The sequence below is a fragment of the Phyllopteryx taeniolatus genome, chromosome 16 (genome assembly GCF_024500385.1).
Source record: "Phyllopteryx taeniolatus isolate TA_2022b chromosome 16, UOR_Ptae_1.2, whole genome shotgun sequence".
Lineage (NCBI taxonomy): Eukaryota > Metazoa > Chordata > Actinopteri > Syngnathiformes > Syngnathidae > Phyllopteryx > Phyllopteryx taeniolatus.
In genome coordinates, this window is record NC_084517.1 from 13,285,192 (window position 1) to 13,311,277 (window position 26,086).

At 41.8% G+C, this 26,086-nt stretch overlaps 1 protein-coding gene across 1 annotated transcript; it reads left to right on the top strand.

Annotated features, from left to right (window-relative positions):
* Window positions 1-366: 366 nt before the first annotated feature.
* top3a (DNA topoisomerase III alpha) lies at window positions 367-19,980 on the top strand. Its single transcript, XM_061749478.1, has 19 exons — window positions 367-902; window positions 1,639-1,698; window positions 1,796-1,869; window positions 1,968-2,043; window positions 2,215-2,323; window positions 2,494-2,637; window positions 2,773-2,943; window positions 3,040-3,140; window positions 9,045-9,119; window positions 9,204-9,286; window positions 9,609-9,819; window positions 9,889-10,074; window positions 10,193-10,322; window positions 11,182-11,295; window positions 11,375-11,540; window positions 13,773-13,919; window positions 14,107-14,229; window positions 16,231-16,955; window positions 19,324-19,980. Exons 1-19 carry the CDS (start codon window positions 690-692, stop codon window positions 19,476-19,478), a joined length of 3,063 nt encoding a protein of 1,020 aa, XP_061605462.1. The 5' UTR covers window positions 367-689; the 3' UTR covers window positions 19,479-19,980.
* The last annotated feature ends 6,106 nt before the right edge of the window (window positions 19,981-26,086 follow it).

The following is a 26,086-nucleotide window of genomic DNA, read 5'->3' on the forward strand; positions in this document are numbered from 1 at the left end:
GTAACCCTTTATTGCTCAGTGACTGTTTTTCTCAATGTCTCTATGTCTCAAAAGTGTTCTCTGTCAGTTGAGTGTCTGTTGTCGTACTTGAGGGGCTCCAATTACCGGAGACAAATTCCTTGTGTGTTTTTGGACATACTTGGCAAATAAGATGATTCTGAATCTGACAGCTCCGGTGGGGATTGGTGTGAAGGAACAATTTAATAGAATAAATAGTCAAACCCCATTTACTGGTGACCATATTGCGTATTTTCTTTTGAAACCAATATTATTGAAAACACAAAAATCACAGACACAATCTTTCTTTTTCCCGGATGGACGTCATTAAATTCGTTCGGTCATACATTTACGACAATATACCGACCTTACGACACCACGGTAGAATACGGCAGAATTTGACAGGCGGGCGCGGGGTTTGTAAACAATATAAACTTTCTCTGCTAACAGCTGAAGACACTACGAAGAAAGTTTTTTTTTTTTTTGTCGGGAGATGTATTTGGGTTCCGAGGACATTTACTTTATCGACGCAGGAGTGGTGAAGTTTTACACAGTGACAAGTTTCGTTCTCCAAAGGGATTTGAAGTCTACTCGCTCGACCTAGCATTTTTTAGCTAACATGCTAACACTGTGGAAGGACAGTAGCGGGACTCCGTGGAGAACAAGCTGCTTTATGTGAGTAGCGGCCAGGCATGCAAGTAGTGAAGCTCCTCGCAAAACAGCTGCTTCGACTGGGACAACGGAGGCCAGGTATCCAGCTGAGGTGTTGTTCTGCAGCGCAGGACTCATTGGCAACATTAGACATGATGCGGAGGGGTCAAATCAAGCGGGTCCTCTGCGTAGCCGAGAAGAATGATGCAGCCAAAGGTATCTCCGAAATCATGTCCAATGGCAGGTCCATCAGGGTAAGTATCTTGTAATTTTATTTCTAGATAATTAAATTATTATTACGTAGTTCATAGGCGTTTTAAGCCCATTTTTGGGGGTGCTGAAGCTCCCCTAAACTGAATCCAAGCGCCCCTAAAGTCAGTTTTTTTTCTTCTTTTTACTGTATGTCCTTTATAAACAAGCTAGAAAAGTGTGTAACCATGCAGTACTGGGTTGAAATGTAATATTTTAACAAAAAAAATACTGCACACACTTGCCTCAAAAATGGTTTGTTCCCCTCAATCCATCCCACATCTCTCCAACTGGGCACTGAGCACACTATATGCACAGAGCAATAATGCTGCCTTCCAGGGATATAGTCAAGTGGGTACCTGGCTTAAACAAGGATAGGTTGAACATTTATTTACTTCTACTACCCAATACCAACAAATGATAATAGTGTGTTCCCTTCCACAGTTTATGTTGTTAGGTAGGAGTTAGCTGACACCACTGTCCTCTGTTTGAATTGGAAAGAGAGGAGCTAGCGGTTGTGTCATGTGCATGCGTTAGTTCATACCATGTAACATAAAGTGTTAAACTGTATACTAGTTGTAACCTAGCGACTCCAACTTGTTAAACATAATGACAAAAAAAATTAACCATCCTCATCTGTCTTTTTATGCCTTTATCCACCCTCACTCTTGTTTGAGAATGTTTTTATTTTTACTCTTCTTGCAGGGCTCTAATGCCCTTCTATTTTTTTTTTTTTTTAAGAGGGAAGGACAGTCAAAGTTTAATAAGATCTATGAGTATGAATATCATCTCTTTGGTCAGGTATGTGGACACAATGAAATACACATTCTTTTGCATCTGTTTCTTTTATTTTGTTTCCTCTAATTGCTTCTTTCCTTATGTCCACATCTGCCTCTAGAATGTGACGGTAACAATGACATCAGTCTCAGGGCATTTACTGGCTCTTGAATTCAAAGCCCCTTATCAAAACTGGTAAGTTTGAAAAGGACACGTCTACCATTTTGAAAAGTACCTGTATGAGGCTAACACGCATCTGTTGATTTTTTTATATTTACATTTTCTGCCCAAAGGCTCAGCTGCAATCCGGTGCTGTTGTTTGATGCTGAAGTAGAGAAGTATTGTCCAGATGGCATGATAAAAATTAAGGTATGTCTTTGCAAGGAATTACAAAAAAGGAAGCTAATTCTTTGTATTGAAACAAATTATGGAACCTTCCACTCTTTCCTTCTTTTTATGTTCTGTGTCAATTTGATATTGTTTGTGAATAATGGTTGTTATAAACTAAGTCCCTCTCACCTTGCTGTCCTTCCTATGCAGCATACGTTGGAAAAGGAGGTGAGACAGTGCCAGGCCTTAATTATCTGGACTGACTGTGACAGAGAGGGAGAGAACATTGCTTTTGAAATAATCAATGTCTGTAAAGCCGGTAAGGTTAAAATAGAGCTTAACAATGCAAAGAATGACCAAGCAATTTTTGGTTGTTTAGCTGCTTGATGTTTCAATAGCAGGACACACCATAGAATATCAATCATCTTCAGGTGCAGTTGTCCATATGTACATATCTTTGATAAGTTTGGATAAATACTGTGTTTTTAGTGAAGCCTAATTTGCAAGTGTTTCGAGCGAAGTTTTCTGAAATCACCCCCAACTCCATTCGGAGAGCTTGTGAAACACTATCAGAGCCAGACGCTAACATCAGTGATGCTGTTGATGTCCGCCAGGAGCTTGACCTACGGATAGGTGAGGAGGCACATGCAGTATCGCACTGTAGAATACAGGAGCAAGATCCTTTCAAAATAATGTGATGCCTCAGATGATATAAGATTTCAGAAGCCTATAGACGTTATAAATACTTTTCTCTCTGAACACATGCAGGTGCATCCTTCACCCGCTTCCAGACCCTTCGCCTACAGAAGATCTTCCCATTGTCTCTGGCCAATCAGCTAATTTCTTACGGCAGCTGCCAGTTTCCCACTCTGGGCTTCGTGGTGGAGCGTTTCAAAGCCATCCAGGCTTTCATTCCTGAGACTTTCTACAAGATCAGGGGTGCATGGACACACAGATCCAATATGGGTTTGGAGGTTTATTTGCTGATAATTTAAACTTAATTTAAATTTGGTCTCATCTGCTTCCGTCTTTCAGTGCTACATGAGGTGGAGGAGGACACTGTAGAATTTGGATGGAAAAGACACCGTCTCTTCAACCACACAGCTTGTCTCGTGCTCTACCAGATCTGCATGGAGGTACAGTACTCTAAATGCCTGTTTATTAAGGGTGGGACACAACGTTGAAATTGCAATGTGTTGTACGATCTATCAAAGTTAGGGTTGGGTATCGAGAATCGAGAACCGATTGGAACCGGGACTAACGTTCCGATTCTCCCGGAATCGTTCAAATTTAAAAATGTTGGTTCCCAGTCCGCCGGCCCTGAAGAAGAAGTAGCAAAAACCAAGGAAGAAGAACATGCACAAAGACGTGCTTGTGCCCACAGCGGCGGCTACCAATAGCGTGTCTTAACTTTGTTAAAATTAATGACCAGACGCCCCATTGCAACACTTGGAATAAGATTATATTGTGCAAAGGAGGCTTTCACGATATGTAGCATCTGACGCGTTCCGAACCTCAGCCTACACCGCGCGTCGCTTCAGTCAAGTCAACTTTCAGTCAGTTGGGTGAGTGAAACAATAAAATACCTCTATGCCAACATTGAGACAGCTAGCAAGGTAAATGGTTGTTTGCACTTTTGCACTGATGGTGTTTAGTAGGCTTTACACGATCAGGATTTCACCGATCAGCTAGTTTAAAAAAACGATCACCGATCCGATCACAAGATGGAGCAATGTGTCTATTTAAATGACTTGTTCATTTACTTAATTGCTCTAAAAAATATATTTACAATACATATATCTTTGTTCATCTATTTATGCCAGTGAGGCATAGTAACAGACAGAACAAATAAATGCTCTTCTATTAGATGGCAGGAAGTACATTAATTACAAATACAGTAATTAATGTATCCACTTTTTGTGACATTTTTGTTTGTTGGTGTGCCGTGAGATTTTTCAATTGTAAAATATGTGCCCTGGCTCCATAAAGGTTGGAAATCACTGCTCCAGTCAGGTCATGTATTCTAATCAATTAGGTCAAACCAACATTACAACATGACAGAAATAATGGGTGCTAACTTACTGGAATTAAATTACTTTATTGTACAACCTCAATTCCAATGAAGTTGGGACGTTGTGTTAAACATAATTAAAAATAGAATACAATGATTTGCAAATCATGTTCAACCTATATTTAATTGAATACACAACAAAGACAAGATATTTAATGTTCAAACAGATAAAGTTGATTGTTTTTAGCAAATAATCATAAACTTTGAATTTTATGGCTGCAACACATTCCAAAAAAGCTGGGACAGGTGGCAAAAAAGACTGAGAAAGTTGAGAAATGCTCATCAAACACCTGTTTGGAACATCCCACAGGTGAACATGCTAATTAGGAACAGGTGGGTGCCATGATTGGGTATAAAAGGAGTTTCCCTGAATTGCTCAGTCATTCACAAGCAAAGATGGGGCGAGGTTCACATCTTTGTGAACAAGTGCGTGAGAAAATAGTCGAACAGTTTAAGGACAATGTTCCTCAACGTACAATTGCAAGGAATTTAGGGATTTCATCATCTATGGTCCATAATATCATCAAAAGATTCAGAGAATCTGGAGAAATCACTGCATGTAAGCGGCAAGGCCGAAAACCAACATTGAATGCCCATGACCTTCAATCCCTCAGGCGGCACTGCATCGAAATCCGACATCAATGTATAAAGAATATCACCACATGGGCTCAGGAACACTTCAGAAAACCAATGTCAGTAAATACAGTTCGGCGCTACAGATGAGTTGGACTGATGCAAAGTGGAAAAGTGTTCTGTGGTCCGACGAGTCCATATTTCAAATTGTTTTTGGAAATTGTGGATGTCGTGTCCTCTGGGCCAAAGAGGAAAAGACCATCCGGACTGTTATAGGCGCAAAGTTCAAAAGCCAGCATCTGTGATGGTATGGGGCTGTGTTAGTGTCAATGGCATGGGTAACTTACACATCTGTGAAGGCACCATTAATGCTGAAAGGTACATAGAGGTTTTGGAGAAACATATGCTGCCATCCAAGCAACGTCTTTTTCATGGATGCCCCTGCTCATTTCAGCAAGACAATGCCAAACCATATTCTGCACGTGTTACAACAGCGTGGCTTCGTAGTAAAACAGTGCGGGTACTAGACTGGCCTGCCTGCACTCCAGACCTGTCTCCCATTGAAAATGTGTGGCACATTATGAAGCGTAAAATACGACAACGGAGACCCCGGACTGTTGAACAGCTGAAGCTGTACAGCAAGCAAGAATGGAAAATAATTCCATCGACAAAGCTTCAATAATTAGTGTCCTCAGTTCTCAAACGTTTATTGAATATTGTTAAAAGGTGATGTAACACAGTGGTAAACATGACTCTGTCCCAGCTTTTTTGGAACGTGTTGCAGCCATAAAATTCTAAGTTAATGATTATTTGGTAAAAATAACAGTTTATCAGTTTGAACATTAAATATCTCGTCTTTGTAGTGCATTCAATTAAATATAGGTCGAACATGATTTGCAAATCATTGTATTCTGTTTATTATTTATTGAATGTTGTTAAAAGAAAATGTGGAGTGGCCCCTCCGGGTCGGGGATGAGATCCTGCCCCAAGTGGAGGAGTTCAAGTATTTTGGGGTCTTGTTCACGTGTGAGGGAAGAATGGAACGGGAGATCGACAGGCGGATCGGTGCAGCGTCTGCAGTGATGCGGACTTCCGTATCGTTCCGTTGTGGTAAAGAAGGAGCTAAGCCGAAAGGCGAAGCTCTCGATTTACCGGTCAATCTACGTTCCTACCCTCACATATGGTCACGAGCTGAGGGTCGTGACCGAAAGAACAAGATCCCGGATACAAGCGGCCGAAATGGGTTTCCTCTCTCTCCCTTAGAGATAGGGTGAGAAGCTCGGTCATCCGGGAGGGGCTCAGAGTAGAGCCGCTGCTCCTCCGCATTGAGAGGAGGCAGATGAGGTGGCTCGGGCATCTGTTTAGGATGCCTCCTGGACGCCTCCCTGGTGAGATTTTCCGGGCACGTCCCACCGGGAGGAGACCCCGGGGACGACCCAGGACACGCTGGAGAGACTACGTCTCTCGGCTTGCCTGGGAACGCCTCGGGATCCCCTCGGAAGAGCTAAAGGAAGTGGCTGGGGAGAGGGAAGTCTGGGCTTCTCTGCTGAGGCTGCTGCCCCCGCGACCCGACCTCGGATAAGTGGAAGACAATGGATGGATGGATGGATGGATGGATGGACAGCGTCCCAACTTCATTGGAATTGGGGTTGTAATTATATTACTTCACACACACCTGAACTTTACAGCATGATTCGACAGAACGCCGGTACAACCGTTAGCGCTAGCACGAGCTTGCTAGGCTACATAATGTTTTGTTGCCTGCTTACAAGCCGTATCGTATTAAAAGTATGTGAACATACATTAAACAATCCTTGAATCAAAGTCCTCTCCCGAGCACCGGTTGACCACCAACTCACGTTTTTCCCCATTTAGTTCTTATAATACACACGACGTGATCGATTGTTGTTGTCGTGACTGTGGTAACGAGTGTATCTGGTCGTGTTTGAGTTGACAAGATAAAGCCCAATAATTATAAAAAATGGGATGCGGTGGTATCGGAATACAAGATTTTATTGCAGTAGTCTGACATAGTGCAATTTTGAAAGAGCGTTCCTCCATGTCATGACATTTGGAATGGCAGCAGCGTTACAATGCTTCAGTTATAATCATGTACAATCAATAAAAGTTCCTGTAAACCACTTTGCCGGGTCACTAGCAAGTTAACTTACCCACACATTAAAAGAAATGAGATAAGTATCAATAAAAACAGATAAGTAAGGACGAGAGGATTGCTGGCTGACAGCCCACACAGCTGTTGGGCAGTCAGCGGTTCCTCGAAAAGAGGTAGGTGTTGTTCGTTTGTTGCAATTTTTATTATTGTTTTTATTTACACAGTAATTGTATGATTATTGTATGCTACAGAAACACTCAATATGTTTAGTGAGCTTTTTACAACTGCGCTCTGCCCATTTCTCGGCAAACTACCTAATTTCCGTGGCATCATTTCCTGCTACGTCCTTTGCGGTGCACCACCAACTGGGGCAGCGCGTGAATGTATACGGAAGACACTAAATATGAAAGATCAAATACTGAAAAATACAGCAAAATGTTAGAGCAGCTGACAGGCTTAATCAACATTGTGCCACTTCCTCTAGTAGTGGCTTGGGTGAAAATGCCTTTTTTCAACAACAAAAAAAGTTGTGGATTTCAGGTTTAAGCGTGTCTAATCTCAGCATCCAGCATTGCTAAACAACAGAGGTGCCATCTGAATTTATGTCTGTTTGAGAAGAACACTTACTGTGCATGTGCTGTTTACCAAATTACTTAGAGCTGAGTTGAACATAATCATCAAAGCTGCCTGTTACACAGCATACTAACTAGGGTCAGACACAGGATAGAACACCCAAAGAGCACTTGTTTTCATTTTGTGAGAGTCCCAACGTAGCCGTCTCACTACCTTTGTCAGTTTGCCAAGTACTGTCAGACACACAGACGTATTGTCAGCAGGCATTCATTTTATTTAATTATCTGCTTCACAACGAAAAGTCAAAATGCCCACAAGAAAATGGCATAACGAAAAAGTCCTCACAATACCAAACTGCTAACCGAATTCCTTGACGGACACACAAACCAACACTTCTGCACAAGTAAAACGACAGAGCAATGAGATAAAGTAGTCACACCTGTCACAGTCAACTCACCCGACACTCATGAGCCGCTCCACACCTCTCTCTACCCTCATTGTAGCCCATGGTAAATCACACACTCAGACATACAATAAAATTGTACTTAACAGTGTTGTTATATTAACCTGCCATAAAATCACGAGTGTTAATATACATATACAAAATTATGTGGGGCACTCCTTTAGCTAATTTTGCATGCTGAAATCTGCTCCCATTAACTACAGAAAAAAATCCAACTGTGATGCCATAAATTAAGTTATTGACTCATTTATACTTACATTTGTAAAACCCTATTAAAGTTTAGAATTTAATTTTTACTTTGCACAACTAATTTGTGAAGTCAGAGATTATAGAAAAGTAATCTGTTGTTTAGTCAATACATATACATTTTTGTGTTGAGGTGATTATTGCAGGCCTGTATCTAACCACCAAGGCACCATGATTGCCACCCACTCTCTGTCTGCCTGTGTGCAAATTTGCATGTAATTGCCTATGTCCACCCTCCACTTTTACTGTAGCTTAAAAAAAAAAACTAAATTTGAAAGAAATTTGTTTGAAGCGCAACACATTGGTCACAACTTTAGGTACACGTGCACACGCTAATGAAGCCCAATACATCAGCTATGCCAAGATTCTGCCTTGTCAAAGATACTGATGTTTAAATTTGATTTCTATTATTAAAGATTATTGATTTAACCATATTACCGGTCTGTCGCAGTTGCAGTGGTGTAGACATACTGTGTCTTACTGAGACATGTTTTTGTTACCGGACTTGATGGTGGTGGTGATGATGATACTGTGCAGTACTACACTACTGCTTACTCCAAATACACAAGTAAACCTGTTGTTAAGTCACCTGTAAGAATACATGTAAATATTATCCATCCATCCATTTTCTGAGCCGCTTCTCCTCACTAGGGTTGCGGGCATGCTGGAGACTCGCAGCTATCATCGGGCAGGAGGCGGGGTACACCCTGAACTGGTTGCCAGCCAATCGCAGGGCACATACAAACAAACAACCATTTGCACTCACAGTCACACCTACGGGCAAATTAGAGTCTCCAATTAATGGATGTTTTTGGGATGTGGGAGGAAACCGGAGAGCCCGGAGAAAACCCACACAGGCACGGGCAGAACATGCAAACTCCACACAGGTGGGGCCGGGGATTGAACCCTGGTCCTCAGAACTGTGAGGCTGACGCTCTAACCAGTCGGCCACCGTGCCGCCCATGTAAATATTATAAACCATAAATTTTTTTTAATTCAAGGATCCCATAGCAACCGTCACCTCAGTAACCAGTAAGCCCAAGAGCAAATGGAGGCCGCTGCCTTTGGACACTGTGGTAAAGTCAAGCATCCGCACACTTGCTTGTTCCTCATTCAGCTTCACCATCCCGATGACATTTTTTTCTCTTTTCCCGCATCAGGAATTGGAAAAACTGGCATCTCGAAAGCTGCGAATAAGTGCTAAAGAGACAATGAAAATTGCAGAAAAACTTTACACACAAGGGTGAGTGTGAGGTAGCATTTTTTTAAACGCATACTGTGTTCCTTTTGTGCCGACAGCATGGAAGCCGTTTACTTTCCTAGTTAAACCTTTCTCTGAATACAGTGAACCTCATGTTACGAACAATCCTTTTTTTTACGAACATTTCAGGTTCCGCACAAAATATTTGTAGAAAAACTACCTCTATGTACTATATTTAAATTGCAAACAGTCTTGGCATGGGCGAGTGGTCATGGAACAAATTAAATTCATAACCCGAGGTTCCACTGTATTGTGAATTTTCTGGGTGTATTTAACGGAAATATCACATTCTGTTTCTGTGAAGGTTTATCAGCTACCCTCGCACGGAAACAAACATTTTCCCAGTGTCCCTTACTCTCAGCCCCTTGGTGGAGCAACAGATGCAGAGTCCTGACTGGGGGGCATTCGCCCAGCGAGTGCTTGACCAGCCTGGGGGTCCCAAACCACGACAGGGCAAAAAGTCTGACCAAGCCCATCCCCCTATACACCCCACTAAATACACAAACACACTGCAGGTAGGCACAGCCTGTTTCCTTTACACAAAACGATGCTGTTTTAATACCATTGTCGTTTTTCTATTTCAGGGAAATGAAGGACGTTTGTATGAGTTCATTGTCCGTCACTTCCTGGCTTGTGTATCCCAGGATGCTTTGGGGCACGAGACTATTGTGGATATAGACATTGCTCAAGAGAAGTTTTCCACTTCGGGACTCATGATCATTGCAAAAAATTACCTTGATGTTTATCCTTATGACAGGTGGAGCGCTAAGGTAAGAGGAGTGTTTTGTGTGTGTGTGTGTGTGTTGGGTGGGTTGCTTTTGGGCGGGGTGGAACCATCAAAGATCAACGTATGGAAGCTAACTATTAAAGGTACTCTGTTTGTGCTAGCTTATTCCAGTGTATGAACAAGGCTCCCAGTTCCAGCCCTCTGCTATAGAGATGGTGGACGGTCAGACGAGTCCTCCACAGCTCCTCACTGAAGCCGACCTCATATCACTGATGGAGAAGCATGGCATTGGTACATCAGAAACACACATTTGGAGGCTGTGCTTTTAATGTGTTTGTGGCCCCAAACACTAACAAATAAAGAATATAAAATATTAATACAGATCATTCCGAGAGTTGTGTTGCAGTCTCACCGACGCTAGGTTAAAATCGGTAAGAAACACAGATAAATGAAATTTGTGATAATGATGGGATAAAAAAAACAAAACAACTAAAACCCTTAGTTTAACCATTAAAATACCCCTACCACATGCTGTAATCATTCATTGATTCATTTTCCGTACCGCTTATCCTCACTAGGGTTGCGGGCGTGCTGGAGCCTATCCCAGCTATCTTCGGGCGAGAGGCGGGGTGCAGCCTGAACTGGTCACCAGCCAATCGCAGGGCACAGCTAAACAAACAACCATTCACACTCACATTCACACCTACGGGAAATTTAGTCTTCAATTAACCTACCATGGCTGGTTTTTTGAATGTGCGAGGAACCCGGAGTACCCAAAGAAAACCCATGGCGGCGCAGAGAGAACATGCAAACTCCATACATGCGAGGCTGAATTTGAACCTGAGTCCTCAGAACTTTAAGGCAGATGTGCTAACCAGTCGGTCCACCGTGCCACCTGCTGTAATCATATTAAAACTTATTTGAACACACTTTTTAAACACATTGTAAGCGTATTTCAACACAAAAAATATAGCAATATAGAGGGGCCGTCATAGAGGAACCGTGATAATGCGAGGGATTACAAGATATTCATTCTCCGAGAACTGTTTCAAATTGTCATTTGTAAAACAAAAAATTAAAAAAAATACTTTGATCCCCGATAAAAGTATTTTAAACACATCTTCCCAAATGGTGTAATTGTGTTCAACAGGCACAGATGCAACACATGCAGAACACATCGAAACCATAAAAAGTCGCATGTACGTGGGCTTGACAGCTGACCAGCGGTTTCTCCCTGGGGAGCTTGGCATGGGACTGGTAGAAGGTATCTAGACAAACTCACACTCACATACTCTTGTATTAAGTTTTTAAACTACTACAATTCTTGCCGTCTCTCTGCTTAGGTTACAACGCCATGGGCTATGAGATGTCGAAACCCCACCTGCGCGCTGAATTGGAGGCAGACCTCAAGCTGGTATCAGAGGGAAGGAAGGACCGAAGGAGTGTGTTGCATCACCACATCCAAAAATACAAGGCTGTCTTCATTGAGTCGGTCACGAAGGCAAAGAAGTTAGTCACACCCAATAGTATTATGAATTTCTGCATAAATTGGCCATAAAATGTTGTCTGATCTTCATCCAAATCACAACAACAAGCAGAGTCTGATTAAACTAATACCACACAACCAATTGTATGTTTTCATATTTTTTTATAGAGAAAAACATTTAAACATTCACACGACAGGGAGGAAAAAGTAATTGAACACTTGTATTCAATAAGTGGTTGAACCTCCTTTGGCAGCAATAACCTTAACCAAACATTTCCTATAGTTGAAGATCAGACGTGTAGGCTAAATGATCAGGCTAAATTTTGGACCATTTCTCTTTATAAATCTGTTGCAGTTTGGCAATATTCCTGGGATGTCTGGTGTGAGTAGCTCTCTTAAAATCATGCCACAGTATCTCAATAAGGTTAACTCAAGTCAAGTTTATTTGTATAGCCCTGAATCACAAAAGAGTCTCAAAGGGCTTCACAGGCCCACAGTTGGCAATGATTGATGACATCCCCTAATCTAACCCCCCCCCCCCCAATGGGAAGAAGACTCTAAATTGCCCGTAGGTGTGAATGTGAGTGTGAATGGTTGTTTGTTTCTATGTGCCCTGCGATTATCTGGCGACCAGTTCAGGGTGTACCCCGCCTCCAGCCCGGAGATAGCTGGGATAGACTCCCGTGAGGATAAGCGGTAAAAGAAAATGGATGGATGGATGGTCCTAAGATTAAATCAGCTGTTTGAGTTTACCAGGAAGGGGCTCGATCAAGCATGTTGTCTATTTTGCCACACTGATGAGTTTTGTGAGTCTGTCAAGGGATATTTCCTCAAAATGAGAGAGGATTGCCAGACGGGTATCCGTAAAGGTGCTGATTAGTCTCTGTGATCGAAGAATTCAAGGGTCGAGGTCAGGCCCTTGACCGGGCCGGTCCAGAATCCGTATTTTCTTCATCTGAAGTCATTCTGTTGTTTATTTGCTTCTTTGTTTTGGATCATTGTCCTGTTGCAACGCCCATCCTCTTCTGAGCTTCAACTTTTGGACAGATGGCCTCACATTCTTCTGCAAATTATCTTGATAAATTTGAATGTGAATACATTTTTCCATTGCTGTTCAGGCTGTTTGTTACCCTGAGGTAACAAAGCACACGCATACCATGATGCTCCCTCCAACATGCTTCACAGGAGGGATAAGGTTTTGATGTTGGTGTGCTTTGCCTTTTTTCCTCCACACATGGCATTGTATATTCCTCCCAACAGTTCAACTTTGGTTTCATCCATTCACATTGGTGTGTGTGAGTGGGTGAATGTGAGGCTTTGTAAACCGCTTTGGGCACTGTGATGGTGTAGATAAAGCGCTATATAAGTGCAGTCCATTTCCATTTCACAGACTAATTTTGACAGTAGTGCTGTGGAACATCCAAATGTTCTTTAACAAACTTCAAATGTGCAGCATTGGTTTTTTTTTTAGGGAGCAACGGCTTCCTCCTTAGTGTTGTCCCATGAACACCTTTCTTGTTTAATATTTTACGTATGGTAGATTTGTCAACAGATATGTTGGCATGTGGCAGTGATTTCTGTAAGTCTTCAGCTGACACTGTAGGATTATTTTTTACCTCATTGAGCATTCTGCGCTGTACTCTCGCAGTCATCTTTACAGGACGGCTACTCGTTAGAAGAGAACATGCAGAACTATCTCCATTTATAGCCAATTTGTCTAACCATCGCCTGATTAACATCAAGACTTTTAGATATACTTTAGTAACCTTTCCCTTCTTTTTTTCAACTCTTCTTAATCTTAGTTTTGCTGAGAGCTCGTTTGAGAAATGCATGGTACACATTAGGCAATGCTTCTTGAAAAGAGACAATTCTAAACTGGTGTGTGTATTCTAGTTGCCAGAGCAACTTTAAGCAACACCTCCAACCTCTTCTCATTGATTGGACTCTGATTAGAGTCCATAGCTTCGAGGTTCACTTACTTTTTCCTCCCTGTCCTGTGAATGTTTGTTATTTTCAATAAAAATATTAAAACATAATGGTTTGTGTGGTATTACTTTAAGCAGACTGTTTATTTATTCTTTTGATTTAGATGAAGATCAGACCACATTTTCTGACCAATTTATCCAGAAATTCAAGGAATTCCAAAGTGTATAAAATTCACATATTTTTTCCTCCCACTGTACCACGACTAAGGTTAATTAGTCACTGTAAACTGTTGCTTGTAACCTAAGAGGTAAGTTTCTGTATTGCCTTAGGTTAGATGAAGCTCTGTCGCTGTATTTGGGTGCTGCTCAGGAGATCCATGAAACTGAGCAGCAAGACATGGAGATCCCACTCCCTGTCAGGAAGTGTCCGCACTGTGGACGTGACATGGTGCTGAGGAAGAAGAAGGAGGGAAACGGGTGAGATGATAAATATAAGGATTTCATGAGGAAGCAAATGCCCTATCAAATACAAAATAATAATGTGGTTGTCTCTGTCCACTGTGAGTATAACAAATCTTTGCTCCACTTCGATTAAAATGTTCATATTTAATCTAGTGAATCTATGGTTTTTAGATCACTTATGTTTTCATTCCCACCCTCGTAGTAAGTTCCTGTCCTGTGTGGGTTTCCCAGCCTGCAAAACAGCCGTATGGTTTCCTGACACGGTGCTGGAGGTCAGCCGAGATGACAGCATTTGTTCCACCTGCCAGCCGCGGCCCGTTCACATGTGAGTACTTAAAACTGGTGAATGTGCCAAGAGTTATACTTTGTTTTCAAACCCTATAAATTGTAGTTGCATTCTGAAAAATGCTGTATCTTAGCCAAAGTGACAGGCATGAGGCTGCGATCAGTAGGTATGTCATCAGAGCAATCAGACAATTTATAATTAGCTGAGCTCTTGCTCAATGCCGTGACTTCCAGTGCTGCATTATTGCGGGAAAGGTGTTTGGACTGCTGTTTTTTGAAGCTTTTTAACACTGCAAGGTGTATGAAACACTGGTACATCTGGCTTAGAGCTGAGAAATAATTCTTAGTCTATTGCGTCAATTGCGACCATGTCTGAAGGTGAAAGTATTTATAGCTGTGAAGAACAGCTATGTGAAAGTCATTTAGATGGCTGAGAACCAATAAGCGCTGAATTGTGGGTAATGATGCACATCTTCTTACCTCAGAAAAATACATTTTCAGTTGACATGGCTACTTGGTTTATTTTTATTTATTTATTTATACATACAATGTTCTTTTATGCAAATATTTGACTCTCAGAACAATGCAGGCTCTCTGTAAAAACTCATTACGCGACATGGCAATTATAGACTCGCTTGCTATACATGGATTTGATATCCACTAACTGCTGTATCAAAATGTCTGTCTTTACAAATATAATTATGACTGACACTGTTAGAGAGAGATTGGTTTATATGTTTATTATATTATTATTTATTTTGGTTAGCTTGTATTTTATCACATGGAAAAAAAACACCTGCCAGGATGATTCAGCACATTTCTACACCACTGCAACACAACAATAAGAAACATACTGTTCAATTAATACCCCCTCAATGAAAACTGAACATTATTCTCTTTGTAAAAGCAAGGCTCGTTTTAGTTGTTCGTTGTAAGTGTGAGGTAAATTGTGAGGAAACCTGACAAAAGTCCTTGCATCAGTGGGTATTAACCCTGTGACCACATGCCAGTGCAGTCCAAATATAGGGTGCATTTGGCAAGCAGCAAGCCATAGTGCTTCACACCGGTATCTGTTGCCACAGCAACTCTTCGGATGTACAGACCTAAAAGCTGAACCACAACACTTGTGTATAAAAACTGATTTTTTTAAATTCACATTTATGTGACAGTAATAGTACTATTGCTGTTTAAACCAAGCAAGCTCAGTTCTTTCTGCTTTTGCTGGTAAAGTGAACCGTTTATCGTGGGGGATATGTTCCAAACCCACCCGCAAAAGGGGAAAATATGTGATGATAAAAAAATAAAATAAAATGGTGTTACCTCTCCCACACATGTAAACTTATTAAAACCCACTTTTTTAAGTATTCTTTAGTGCCAGGTCTTGCGCTGTTGCTCGCACCGTTCCCCGAATAAGAGGCATAGCATTTTTGCATCGAACTCTTTATTTGTCACTCCCGGTTGAAGGTTAAAAAACTGACTGGTTAAACTATAGAGAATAAAAAATTCAAGCACAAGTATATTTCAATGCTAAAATGCTCAAACAAACCATATAATTTCATCTGACAGAAGTCTGCTAGCTTCATGCAAATGTACAACGTAAATGTGATTAATTAGCATAGATGTCACGGTAATTACAACAACTATTACTGGATTTCAGTTGGAGACCTCTGCATCTTCTTCTTGTTTTGCCTCTTCTGTTATGCTGCATCTTTTCCAGTAGACCTCTGCTAAACGGCATCTTGTGGCAAAGCTTGGTACTACACCCAAGACGCAACTCAAAATAGAGACCTGCCTGTACACTGTAAAAGCCCATTAGAAAAGTGGTATAGCAGGTAGACGCTGTATGTACTCCAATCAACTTTGACATTAGATGCACCTGCGCAATATGCTTTACAAAGATTTAAAAAATAAGAAAGAAAAAAAAAAGATTTTACGTGTATTATTGTGGTTGTAGTTTGCAGTGGGAATTTCATTAAATGTGGATGTAACTTGTGGCAAGTATTAATCTTCACTGACATTTGCTTCCTGTTGTGTCCTGCAGGTTAAAGTTCAAGTTCCGTCGGGGCAGCCTTCCCGCCATTTTACCTTTAGAGTTTGTCGGCTGCATCGGTGGATGTGACGAGACTCTCCGAGAGGTGCTAGACCTTAAATATCTCAGAGGAGCAGGACGAGGAGGAGTGGCAGGAAGAGAGGACCCCCATCAAAATGCCCGCAGACCAGCACAACCACGAGCATCAAATTCAAACCCAAGGCTGTCTGCTCCACCCTCTGCTCCCTCTTGGAACCCACAACCTCGTCCACCACCAGGGGGCAATAGTATCAGTGCACACAACAACAGTGATGTCATTGTGTGTAACTGTGGTCAGGATGCAATCCTGCTGACTGTGCGCAAAGAAGGGCCCAACCAAGGACGGCAATTCTACAAATGCAATTCAGGGGCTTGTAATTTTTTTCTGTGGGCGGATCAGCCGATCCAGCAGGGGGCGCTGCAGAGTCATTGGCCTCCACCACCACCACCAGCCGCGCCACCGAGAATCTCCCAGCTTCCCCGGCAATCTCTTGGGTTTAGGAACACCGCCGGAGGAGGTGGCAGTGGGCCTCAGGGAGGCACAGAAGGTACGATGTGTAACTGTAACGAGGCCACAGTGACACGCATTGTGCAGAAGGACGGACCGAACAAGGGACGGCTGTTTCACACGTGCGGGAAACCGAGAGACCAACAGTGTAACTTCTTCCAGTGGGATGACGAAAACGTCTCACCACAAGGCAAGGCACACGTTTTGTTTGGGGTCTATTTCAAAAGATTTTTATGTGAAAGTGCTCCCAGCCCCTTTATATATGGAATGCACTGGAACTCTTATCCCAACCTTTTACCCATTTTTATGGCCGTTTGCAATATACTGTACTTAATGTAATGCCCATGCATGTGGGAAAGGAGAGCCACAGTTGCCGATGCACTTTTCAGCCATTTATTGCATGCCGGAAGAATAATAAAACATATAAAGTCAACACTCATCAGCTGTTGACCACAGCTGCCGCCCAGACACTTAACACGCAAACTTGTGGACATCACACCCCACCTCACCAGGCCCTGCCTCTCAAAGGCACATGCATGTACACAGACACTAGAGTGTTATGTTATTTTTTTGTGTTCAAATACGATTCTTTACAATGCGTTTAAAAATTGTGTTTTAGTAAGTTAAAATGTGCTTAAAGTATGTGGGAGCGGTAAAACTACATATAAAAAAGTTTTTTTTTAAATATGGTCTCTCTCTATTGCAGATTTTCACTTATCGCAAGAAAGTCTGGAGCGTATCTACGATAGATGGGGGTTCACTATAAAACTAAAAGAGAAACGTTCCACTCTTTGAAAACGCCAGGCAGATGCTTATGGAGTGACTTTATTGATTTTTCATTTTCTTTGGCTTTTTATGTTTTTATGTTATGTTATGTTTCGTAGTAAAAGTGTGCGCGTACTAGACTGGCCTGCCTGCAGTCCAGAACTGTCGGACTTGCCGCTTACATACAGTGATTTCCCCAGAGTCTCTGAACCTTTTGATGATGATATGGACTGTAGATGATGAAATCCCTAAATTCCTTGCAATTGTACGCTGAGGAACATTCCTCTCCTATCTCTATTGTTGAGGTCACCGAGGTGGTCAAAAAGCTCCTCGGTGGCAAGGCCCCGGGGGTGGATGAGATTCGCCCGGAGTTCCTCAAGGCTCTGGATGTTGTAGGGCTGTCCTGGTTGACACGACTCTGCAAAATCGCGTGGACATCGGGGACAGTGCCTCTGGATTGGCAGACTGGGGTGGTGGTCCCCCTTTTTAAGAAGGGGGACCGGAGAGTGTGTTCCAACTACAGGGGGATCACACTCCTCAGCCTCCCTGGTAAGGTATATTCAGGGGTGCTGGAGAGGAGGGTCCGTCGGGAAGTCGAATCTCAGATTCAGGTGGAGCAGTGTTGTTTTCGTCCTGGCCGTGGAACAGTGGACCAGTTCTACACCCTTGGCAGGGTCCTCGAGGGTGCACGGGAGTTCGCCCAAACAGTCTACATGTGTTTTGTGGACTTGGAGAAGGCGTTCGACCGTGTCCCTCGGGAGGTCCTGTGGGGGGTGCTTCGGGAGTATGGGGTACCGAACCCCCTGATACGGGCTTTTCGGTCCCTGTACAACCGGAGTCAGAGTTTGGTCCGCATATTCCCCAGTAAGTCGGACTCGTTTCCGGTGAGGATTGGACTCCGCCAAGGCTGCCCTTTGTCACCAATTCTGTTCATAACTTTTATGGACAGAATTTCTAGGCGCAGCCGAGGCATAGAGGGGGTCCGGTTTGGTGGCCTCAGTATTGCATCTCTGCTTTTTGCAGATGATGTGGTTTATACCCCATCATGGCACCCACCTGTTCCCAATTAGCCTGTTCACCTGTGGGATGCTCCAAACAGGTGTTTGATGAGCATTCCTCAACTTTCTCAGTCTTTTTTGCCACCTGTCCCAGCTTCTTTGGAATGTGTTGCAGCCATAAAATTCTAAGATTTGCAAATCATTGTATTCTGTTTTTATTTATGTTTAACACAACGTCCCAACTTCATTGGAATTGGGGTTGTAGGCAAGGAGAGCCACAGTCGCTGATGGACTTTCATCTGTTTATTGAATGGGACAAACAGTCTTGCAAGGTGCTGCTGTAGGCCACAACTTACACCCAGACGCTCACACGCAGATGGCTTCAGTCACTTGACCACACCCATTAAAGGCAAACATCGAACATACGAATACTACAGTATAATTACACTTTTTAAAACACATTTATTTATATAGTTATGTTTCATTATGTTTTTAGGCAATGCAAATGTATTTTTCTTCATTAAAAAAAAATTGTGAACAACATTGTCAAGTCCACCAGCATCATACATGATCTTGGAGGGGGCATTGTGTTTCTTTTACATTTACTTACTTGCTTGCATACAATGAATTTTTACCTTGAGGCAGCAGTCAGCTCACCATCTATTTTATGTGATACACATCCTTACTTAACCATAAAGAAAAGCTGTCACGACACACATCTTCCTGCTGAGAATTAAAGGCAGCACACAAAGAATCTTCAGTGTTTTGACCTCTTTTCCTTTTCCTCTCCGTCAGGTGCATTCAGAGGCGGCGGGTTTAATAGCAACAGAAACGGCGAAAAGAAGCGAAGGAAGATAACGGGGGACAAACCACCCGCTGCCAAGAAACCTCGTTCCTGCGGAATCTGCCACATGCCAGGCCACACACGGGTCACTTGTCCTCAGCGGTGACAGCAGCATGCGGAGGTTTTGCACTCTGTGACTCGACTGTTGGCATCTTTTACACACAATACAAAATCTCCTAAAAACCCTCTTGTGACTTTGCGTTTGGGAATTGTGCCAAGAGGACAAAGTCAAGTGAAGTTAAGGGATTTGGATGAAATGATAACAGTTGTAATGATCATCTGATGCCCGAAAGGCAGCAACTAAACGTAACATTTTCAACATTTAGCACGCTGCCCATATTAAAGTGAGGTCCGAGAAGGAGTCCTTTTAGAGGATGAAACACTTCTGCATGTAGCCGCTGGAGCTGTAAGATTCAGAAGAGGTAGCAGCTGCCCTTGGCTGGAATGAAACATCCATTCATTGCGTTTCTTTTTATTCGTCATTCTGCGTGCATCTTGACTGAGAGCAGTTTCAGCTGCAATCTTTTCTTTTATGTCTGTTTTTTTAATTCAAATTCTATTCCATTTTATTATGAATGACTGATAATAAATATGAATGTTTTTCTACATTCCATTGTTACAGACATCTTTTCTGAGACTTAGTTTGGTTTTGGTTTTATTTCTTTGCACTTTTCTCTGGAAATGATTCAGCTCAAGTTTGGTTTCATCCTGACTCATTTTTCTTCAACCACAAGCTCACAGCTAAGCAGGTGGACTTAGAGTACTTGGCAAATGACTTTTTATCCCCTGATAAAATACGATACTGATTAAACCTTCAAGACGCTGTAAAGTGAATTCATAGATTTGTTTCTTTGTACATTGTACATGTTTGAAGATAATTACTGAAAACGTGAAAAAACGGAGAACCACGCAGTCATATAGCGTTAAATTGTTTTCAACCATTTCAGTTTTACAAATGCTTTTGGGCGTGGCAAAAACGGAACCTAGTGATGCACGTGGGCGTCCGGTATGAGTCTCCCCTCCCTCACTGTATAAGGACTTGAGCTGACCAGGGACATAGCATGAGTCACCTCTCCCCCACTATATAATTTCTACCATGCAGTTAGCTAGCTAGCTATGCCTACACAGTAAATAATGCATCTGGACGCCACAATTTGCAAAACAGCTTGCTGTCATTTAAATTCCCAAGTGAGAAGTTGATGATGTGCACGAGGCTGCTACCCGTTTGCCGTCCTAGAGGAGCCCCGGAAGCCTGTTAGCTCGCAAGCTGGCTCGGGGCTAGCACCTATTGTCGCAGTGTGGAAAGCCCTGCAATGACCACCACTGGAGGCTTTCAGTGGATATATTTTCACGGCTCAATCATGTAGGGATGTGTAGGCATAAGAAGTTGCTAAACAAAGTAGCATTCATTTTTTTGAAGGGGTGTGGTTTCTTGCATTCAGCAGACATGCCCACACCATTTGACAGCGGAGACAACGGCTTGCTTGATTTAGCATAATATTTAAGCTTCATTTTTATGTACTTGGCTTTTTTCTTTTTTTACCATTCAAATTGGACATGGTTGTTAACAACACTCTTCTGTGGTGTGTCAAATTTAGAAGACATTTTTTACTCCCACTCTGACAAAATAAAAGGTCTTACACAGACAAAAGATGTTTTCTCTCTCTGTGAGTTTTGTTTGTTTTAGGAAGACTGTTTTGGGTGAATAAAAGAACGTTTTAGAGTTGTGAGTGAGATTTTTGTGAGAGTTATTTTTGAGTGCATGTACAGTAAGAGGTCAATGTTACTTTTTGGTCTATACACCACCTCATAATTCAGGGACACCCTTGTAAAACATTTTTTTAAATCTCTCTATGTGAGTTTTTTTGTTTTAGTAGGAGGTTTTGGGGTGAATAAGAAAACTTTTTGATGTGTGTGAGATTTTCTGCTGTGTGTGTGTTTTTTTTTTACTATGAGTGAGAGGTATTTTCTGCATGAGAGAGGTTGCTGGTGAGTGAATGTTTTTTGTGTAAGTCAGGTTTTTTTGGTGAGTGGAGGTTATTTTGGTCTGAGTGGGAGATGAAAGCGTTATTTTTTGGCCTCATATTTCTGTTTTATATATATATGTACACTATAGATATAGATAGATATTTCATAAAGTTCATTCCATGTTTATATGTATTGCAAAAAACAGTTGTACAATGCTTTGCATCTCATTTGGCAAATGATCTCGGATTCACTGAGTGAAAGTAGCGACATGAGTGCGGCTTCTCGTATGACGTGCATCGTGCTGCCATTTGAACGTAGAAATGACAAAGCACACCAGGCATTGCGATGTCAGTGGAGTCAAGGGTGACTCAGTGGTCGTGTCACACGAAGCTTGTGCAGCGAGCTGCAGGACCCCCTCTTCCGTATTCCCACACGCGATGCCGTTCGGTCCCGCTCGTACTCATAGGGGTAATTTAACGAGAAACATGGAAACTGATGTGCTTTATTTTGCTGATCTTCCAAGGAAGCAGCGCTGATCTTACTGGCACGTTCGGTGAGTCACGCGTGACTCATCACGAGTGGGCGCTAATAGTCCTGCAGTGTTGTTTTTCTGCACACGCACACACACAGTGTCGGTATCCGGGCAGATAACAAGTCATGTGATACGCGAGTGTTTTTATTTTTTCCTCAATAGCAGTAATAAATTCCTTCTTACGGGAAGTGTCACGCCGCTACCTTGTAAACGTTCCCTGCAGGAGGAACGCTACAGAAGCGTGATAACGTCACCCCGTCCCCATAAAAGTCTCTATACCGTACCATAAACTTCATTCAACGCTTAAAGAAGAGCACTTCACTGTAGTTGCTCTTAAATGAAGAAAAAAGAAAAAAAAAAACTTGCAAAGGTTTCTGTTCATAATAAGCCCTAATAAGGTTCCAATTATGTAATCAGGTGATTATTAGGTTTCCAACACAGAACGTACAATATACTCCCAAAAAGTTAGGTTATTCAGATTCTGGATTGAATATGTACTATATAGTTAGTTATAGCTCTCAATGCAATGAAGCACATTAAGCCACAATTGCGTTTTCTGTAGTGTTTTTTAAGGGAGCAGGTGATTGGCCTTCTGTCTAACCTCAGCACCTGGTATTCCTAGGAAGTCTCCCTTCCAAGTACTAACCAGGACTGAACCTGCTTAGTTTCCGAGATCGGTCGTAATTTGTGGAATCCAACGTTTCAGTACTTTTTGCACAACTTGCTGTTTTCTAAAGGAAATGAGCGGCAACATTCACAACATTTCCAGTATATCTTCCGCTTCTATGTCTTTCTGTGACCCAGTTTGTATCTCAGTTGCAACTTTTTGGATGACATTCTATGAGTCAATTGTTGGGTGTTGTCTTGGTCTCAACATGTCAAAATGTGAACAGCATGAAGAGGACTCTTTAAATGCCAATTCTAATTGAACAAGGAAATGTACATTGGCTTATTTATGGATCAAATGCCTGTTTTAAATTTTGCCGTTCAACTCCTTGGTGGAGAAAAGCAGTTGTGCAAAAAGTAGTGCTGAAATAATTGAACAGTTAGACGGGCATTCATAAATTTAAACAAGGTCAAATTAAAGGACCTACAGTATCTAATACTACAAACATTGGCACTTATTCCATAGTTATGGACTTAAAAACGATGTCTGCAGAAAAAAACAGACTCAGAAGTGCTTTTCCGCCAGATTTTGGCCCAACCACATTTAGGTCTTGAACCTGCGTGATTGACACATTAGCCTGCTGAACGACTAGCACATAGCCTTATACTTGCACGTGCTCTTGCTTTATAAATCGACAATATTCGTCTGTTATTTTTACGCAATATCAACCAATTTCAAGTGAAAATAGCTTGAGAACAAATCTGTAAATGCTTAAAATTTTGGGAAATGTTGTAAAACTCCGCCTACTTCCTTGTTCTGCAAAGCAGTGTGGCATAATTGGCATAACCATCTCTGGATGGTGAGATGAGATACATTTGACTTGGCTTTAGCTGTAATGCTTTGTTGTAGAGGGTATCCGCATGAGCCATATGGAGGTATGTTGGCTCTAAGACCTTTGAAAAATAGTTAGGTAACATGACGTAACACAGGCGTTTGCTTTTGTGCAGTTAAAGGCTTTTTGTACGGTCGTTGGCGTCACGGGCACTGCTAGCTCGCGCTGTGTTCGTACCATTTTTATTAATGACACCGTAATAAATAAGCGATTTTTTTGTTTTGTTTGTTAGCATGTTAAATTATCAATTGAACATCATTTTGGGGTGATGTGGTGTTGATGTGAGTGTGCAAAGGTATATGATAGCAGGTACAATGCCAACTTGAACAAAGCAGTGTTTGGAAACTCGAGCAAGATTTTATTTCCGTTTTTTGGAATATTTTCAAGATTTTTTTCTTTGTATATTTCCACCCAACAGCAACGATGTATAAAAAATACGTAAATACTGCCCCTTTATAGTATAGTACATTCCTTTGTCCACACTGGCTATGCGGTGAAATGGTCTCCAGTTCTGTTGATGATGTCAGACCAAGAAATGGTTGCGTTTTTGGTGATGTAAAAAGAGCATTCTCAAGGCAACTAGTTATTTTTTTTGGAGATGACTGCCAGTTTCATTTTCTTGAGCAAAAAATACATAGAGAGAACTTTATAGTGCATTTTATAGTGCTTTTTTTTTTTTTTACTGAAATTTCATGTGAAAGCCGAATATCTCACACTTTTTGTGAGTAGTGTATTAGGTAAGGGACAAGAAATGTAACTGCCTCGTGCTCTAGCCACACGCCTAGTCCATAAACAAACCCAGTGCAGTACAGCTGGCTAGCGGACGGCATAATAATTCAGACTGTTTAAACCGTTAGTTTTCCACTTGTCTCCATCATTCATTTCCTAAGGAGAAGATTGATGTTGCACGTCCCGAAAAAATATGTACGCGACTGATGTTCCATGCTAAATGTCATTAATTTTGTTCTCTTTCATACAAAAGCCGTTTGTTTTGCATTTTGTTCCCTTACTGAACCCAATGTAAACCGAACTGTGAACTTAAAACCAAGGTAAATACCTAACTGTGTTTTTTGGTCTTTACACCACTAGTGATTATTCATTTCACCATTATAACCTGAGGGCAAGCCTTACTAAAAATCCCAAGGTGCTTATCGTGCGGAGCGTCACGGAGAGCTAGAACCTCTCCCGGTCGACTGGGCGAAAGGCAGACCACACCCTGTACTGGTCACAAATTCAGACAGACAATCCTTCACACTTACATTCGCAGTACACCATCACTGAGGGGGAACAGAACCCATGCTGCTCCACCCAAGTCAAGTGAGTACAGCATCATTGACCCACACCACATTTTTAAGTTGACAGAAGTATTAGAACAGACTTAAAATAGACTAAAGTGAATCATGTTTAGTTGTAAATCCTTTGTTTGCAATAAAGGCATGACTCATTGACATCACCAAACCTTTGCATTCTTCTTTTGTGATGCTTATTGTACTCATTATAATTACTCCAGGTTAGGGTTCAACTCACACGCTGTTTTATACAGTACTTGCGTTGCACAGCCAGCTCAAACATGGCAGGCTTTCAAAGAAAGTTGGCAGCGTGGAAGGGTCATGCAAACAGTGCCTGTAACTCTTAAAGCTTTTGAGGTGGCATGGGGGGTGGTGCCTTGCTCAAGGGCACATCTCCAGCATCTCTCCAACAGCTAGTTGCTATTTTACATTTTATGTCTAAACCGTGACCCTCCGTTCCATAGCCCAAGTCCTTACAGATGAGCTACTACCGCTCATTTACGTTAGTTACTCCCTGCAGTCTTCTCTTTAGCAAGTAAACTGCATGTTTTTTCGGTTTTATGTCTAGAGATTGATTTGGCTGGTCTAAAACCTTTGACTTCTTTACTCTGATGAACTTTTGAACCTTTATTGTTTTGGTAGCATGATTTGTCTTTAAATTGGCAGACAGAAGGACCATTGCTCTTTGCACAATGGTCATTGCACCGGACTATTGCTATATTAGTCATTCAAACTGCTCTAAGTGCTAGATGACTCTGGATCTTTTTGCACAATTGTCCCAAAAAAAAATAAAATAAAATTTGTACCGGCATTACCAGATAACAAGCAACCCTTTATTGCTCAGTGACTGTTTTTCTCAATGTCTTTATGTCTCAAAAGTGTTCTCTGTCAATTGACTGTCTGTTGTCGTACTAGAGCGGCTCCAACTACCGGAGACAAATTCCTTGTGTGTTTTTTGGACATACTTGGCAAATAAAGATGATTCTGATTCTGAGAATGTTTCTGTAGACCTCTGAGCAGGGGTGCTGTAAGGGGGAGAAAAATGATGACAATTCCAGAGGCCCGTGACTGACAGGAGTCCTGTAAAATAGTATTTTCAATTTGCAGCATTTATGTGGTAGGGCCCAAAGTGCTATTTTTTGCATGGGACCACAAATCTCTGGCGGTGCCCCTGCTTCTGCATTCATTGCAGAATGTGATATCTTCACTCCTGCCCTCTGGAGGTTGTTGCTGATGTCACCATCTGTCTGCCTGTCTGTCTGTCCATCTATCTGTCTGTCTACACTAGGATGTAAAGGCCACTTTTAAATTCTTCAACTTTAATTTTATGTATTAAACACATTAAAACCAATCCATCAAGCAATTATATGTTTTGTTGATATATTTTGTTGTTATTTTGAAAATATGCTAAATCACAGTTTTCTTT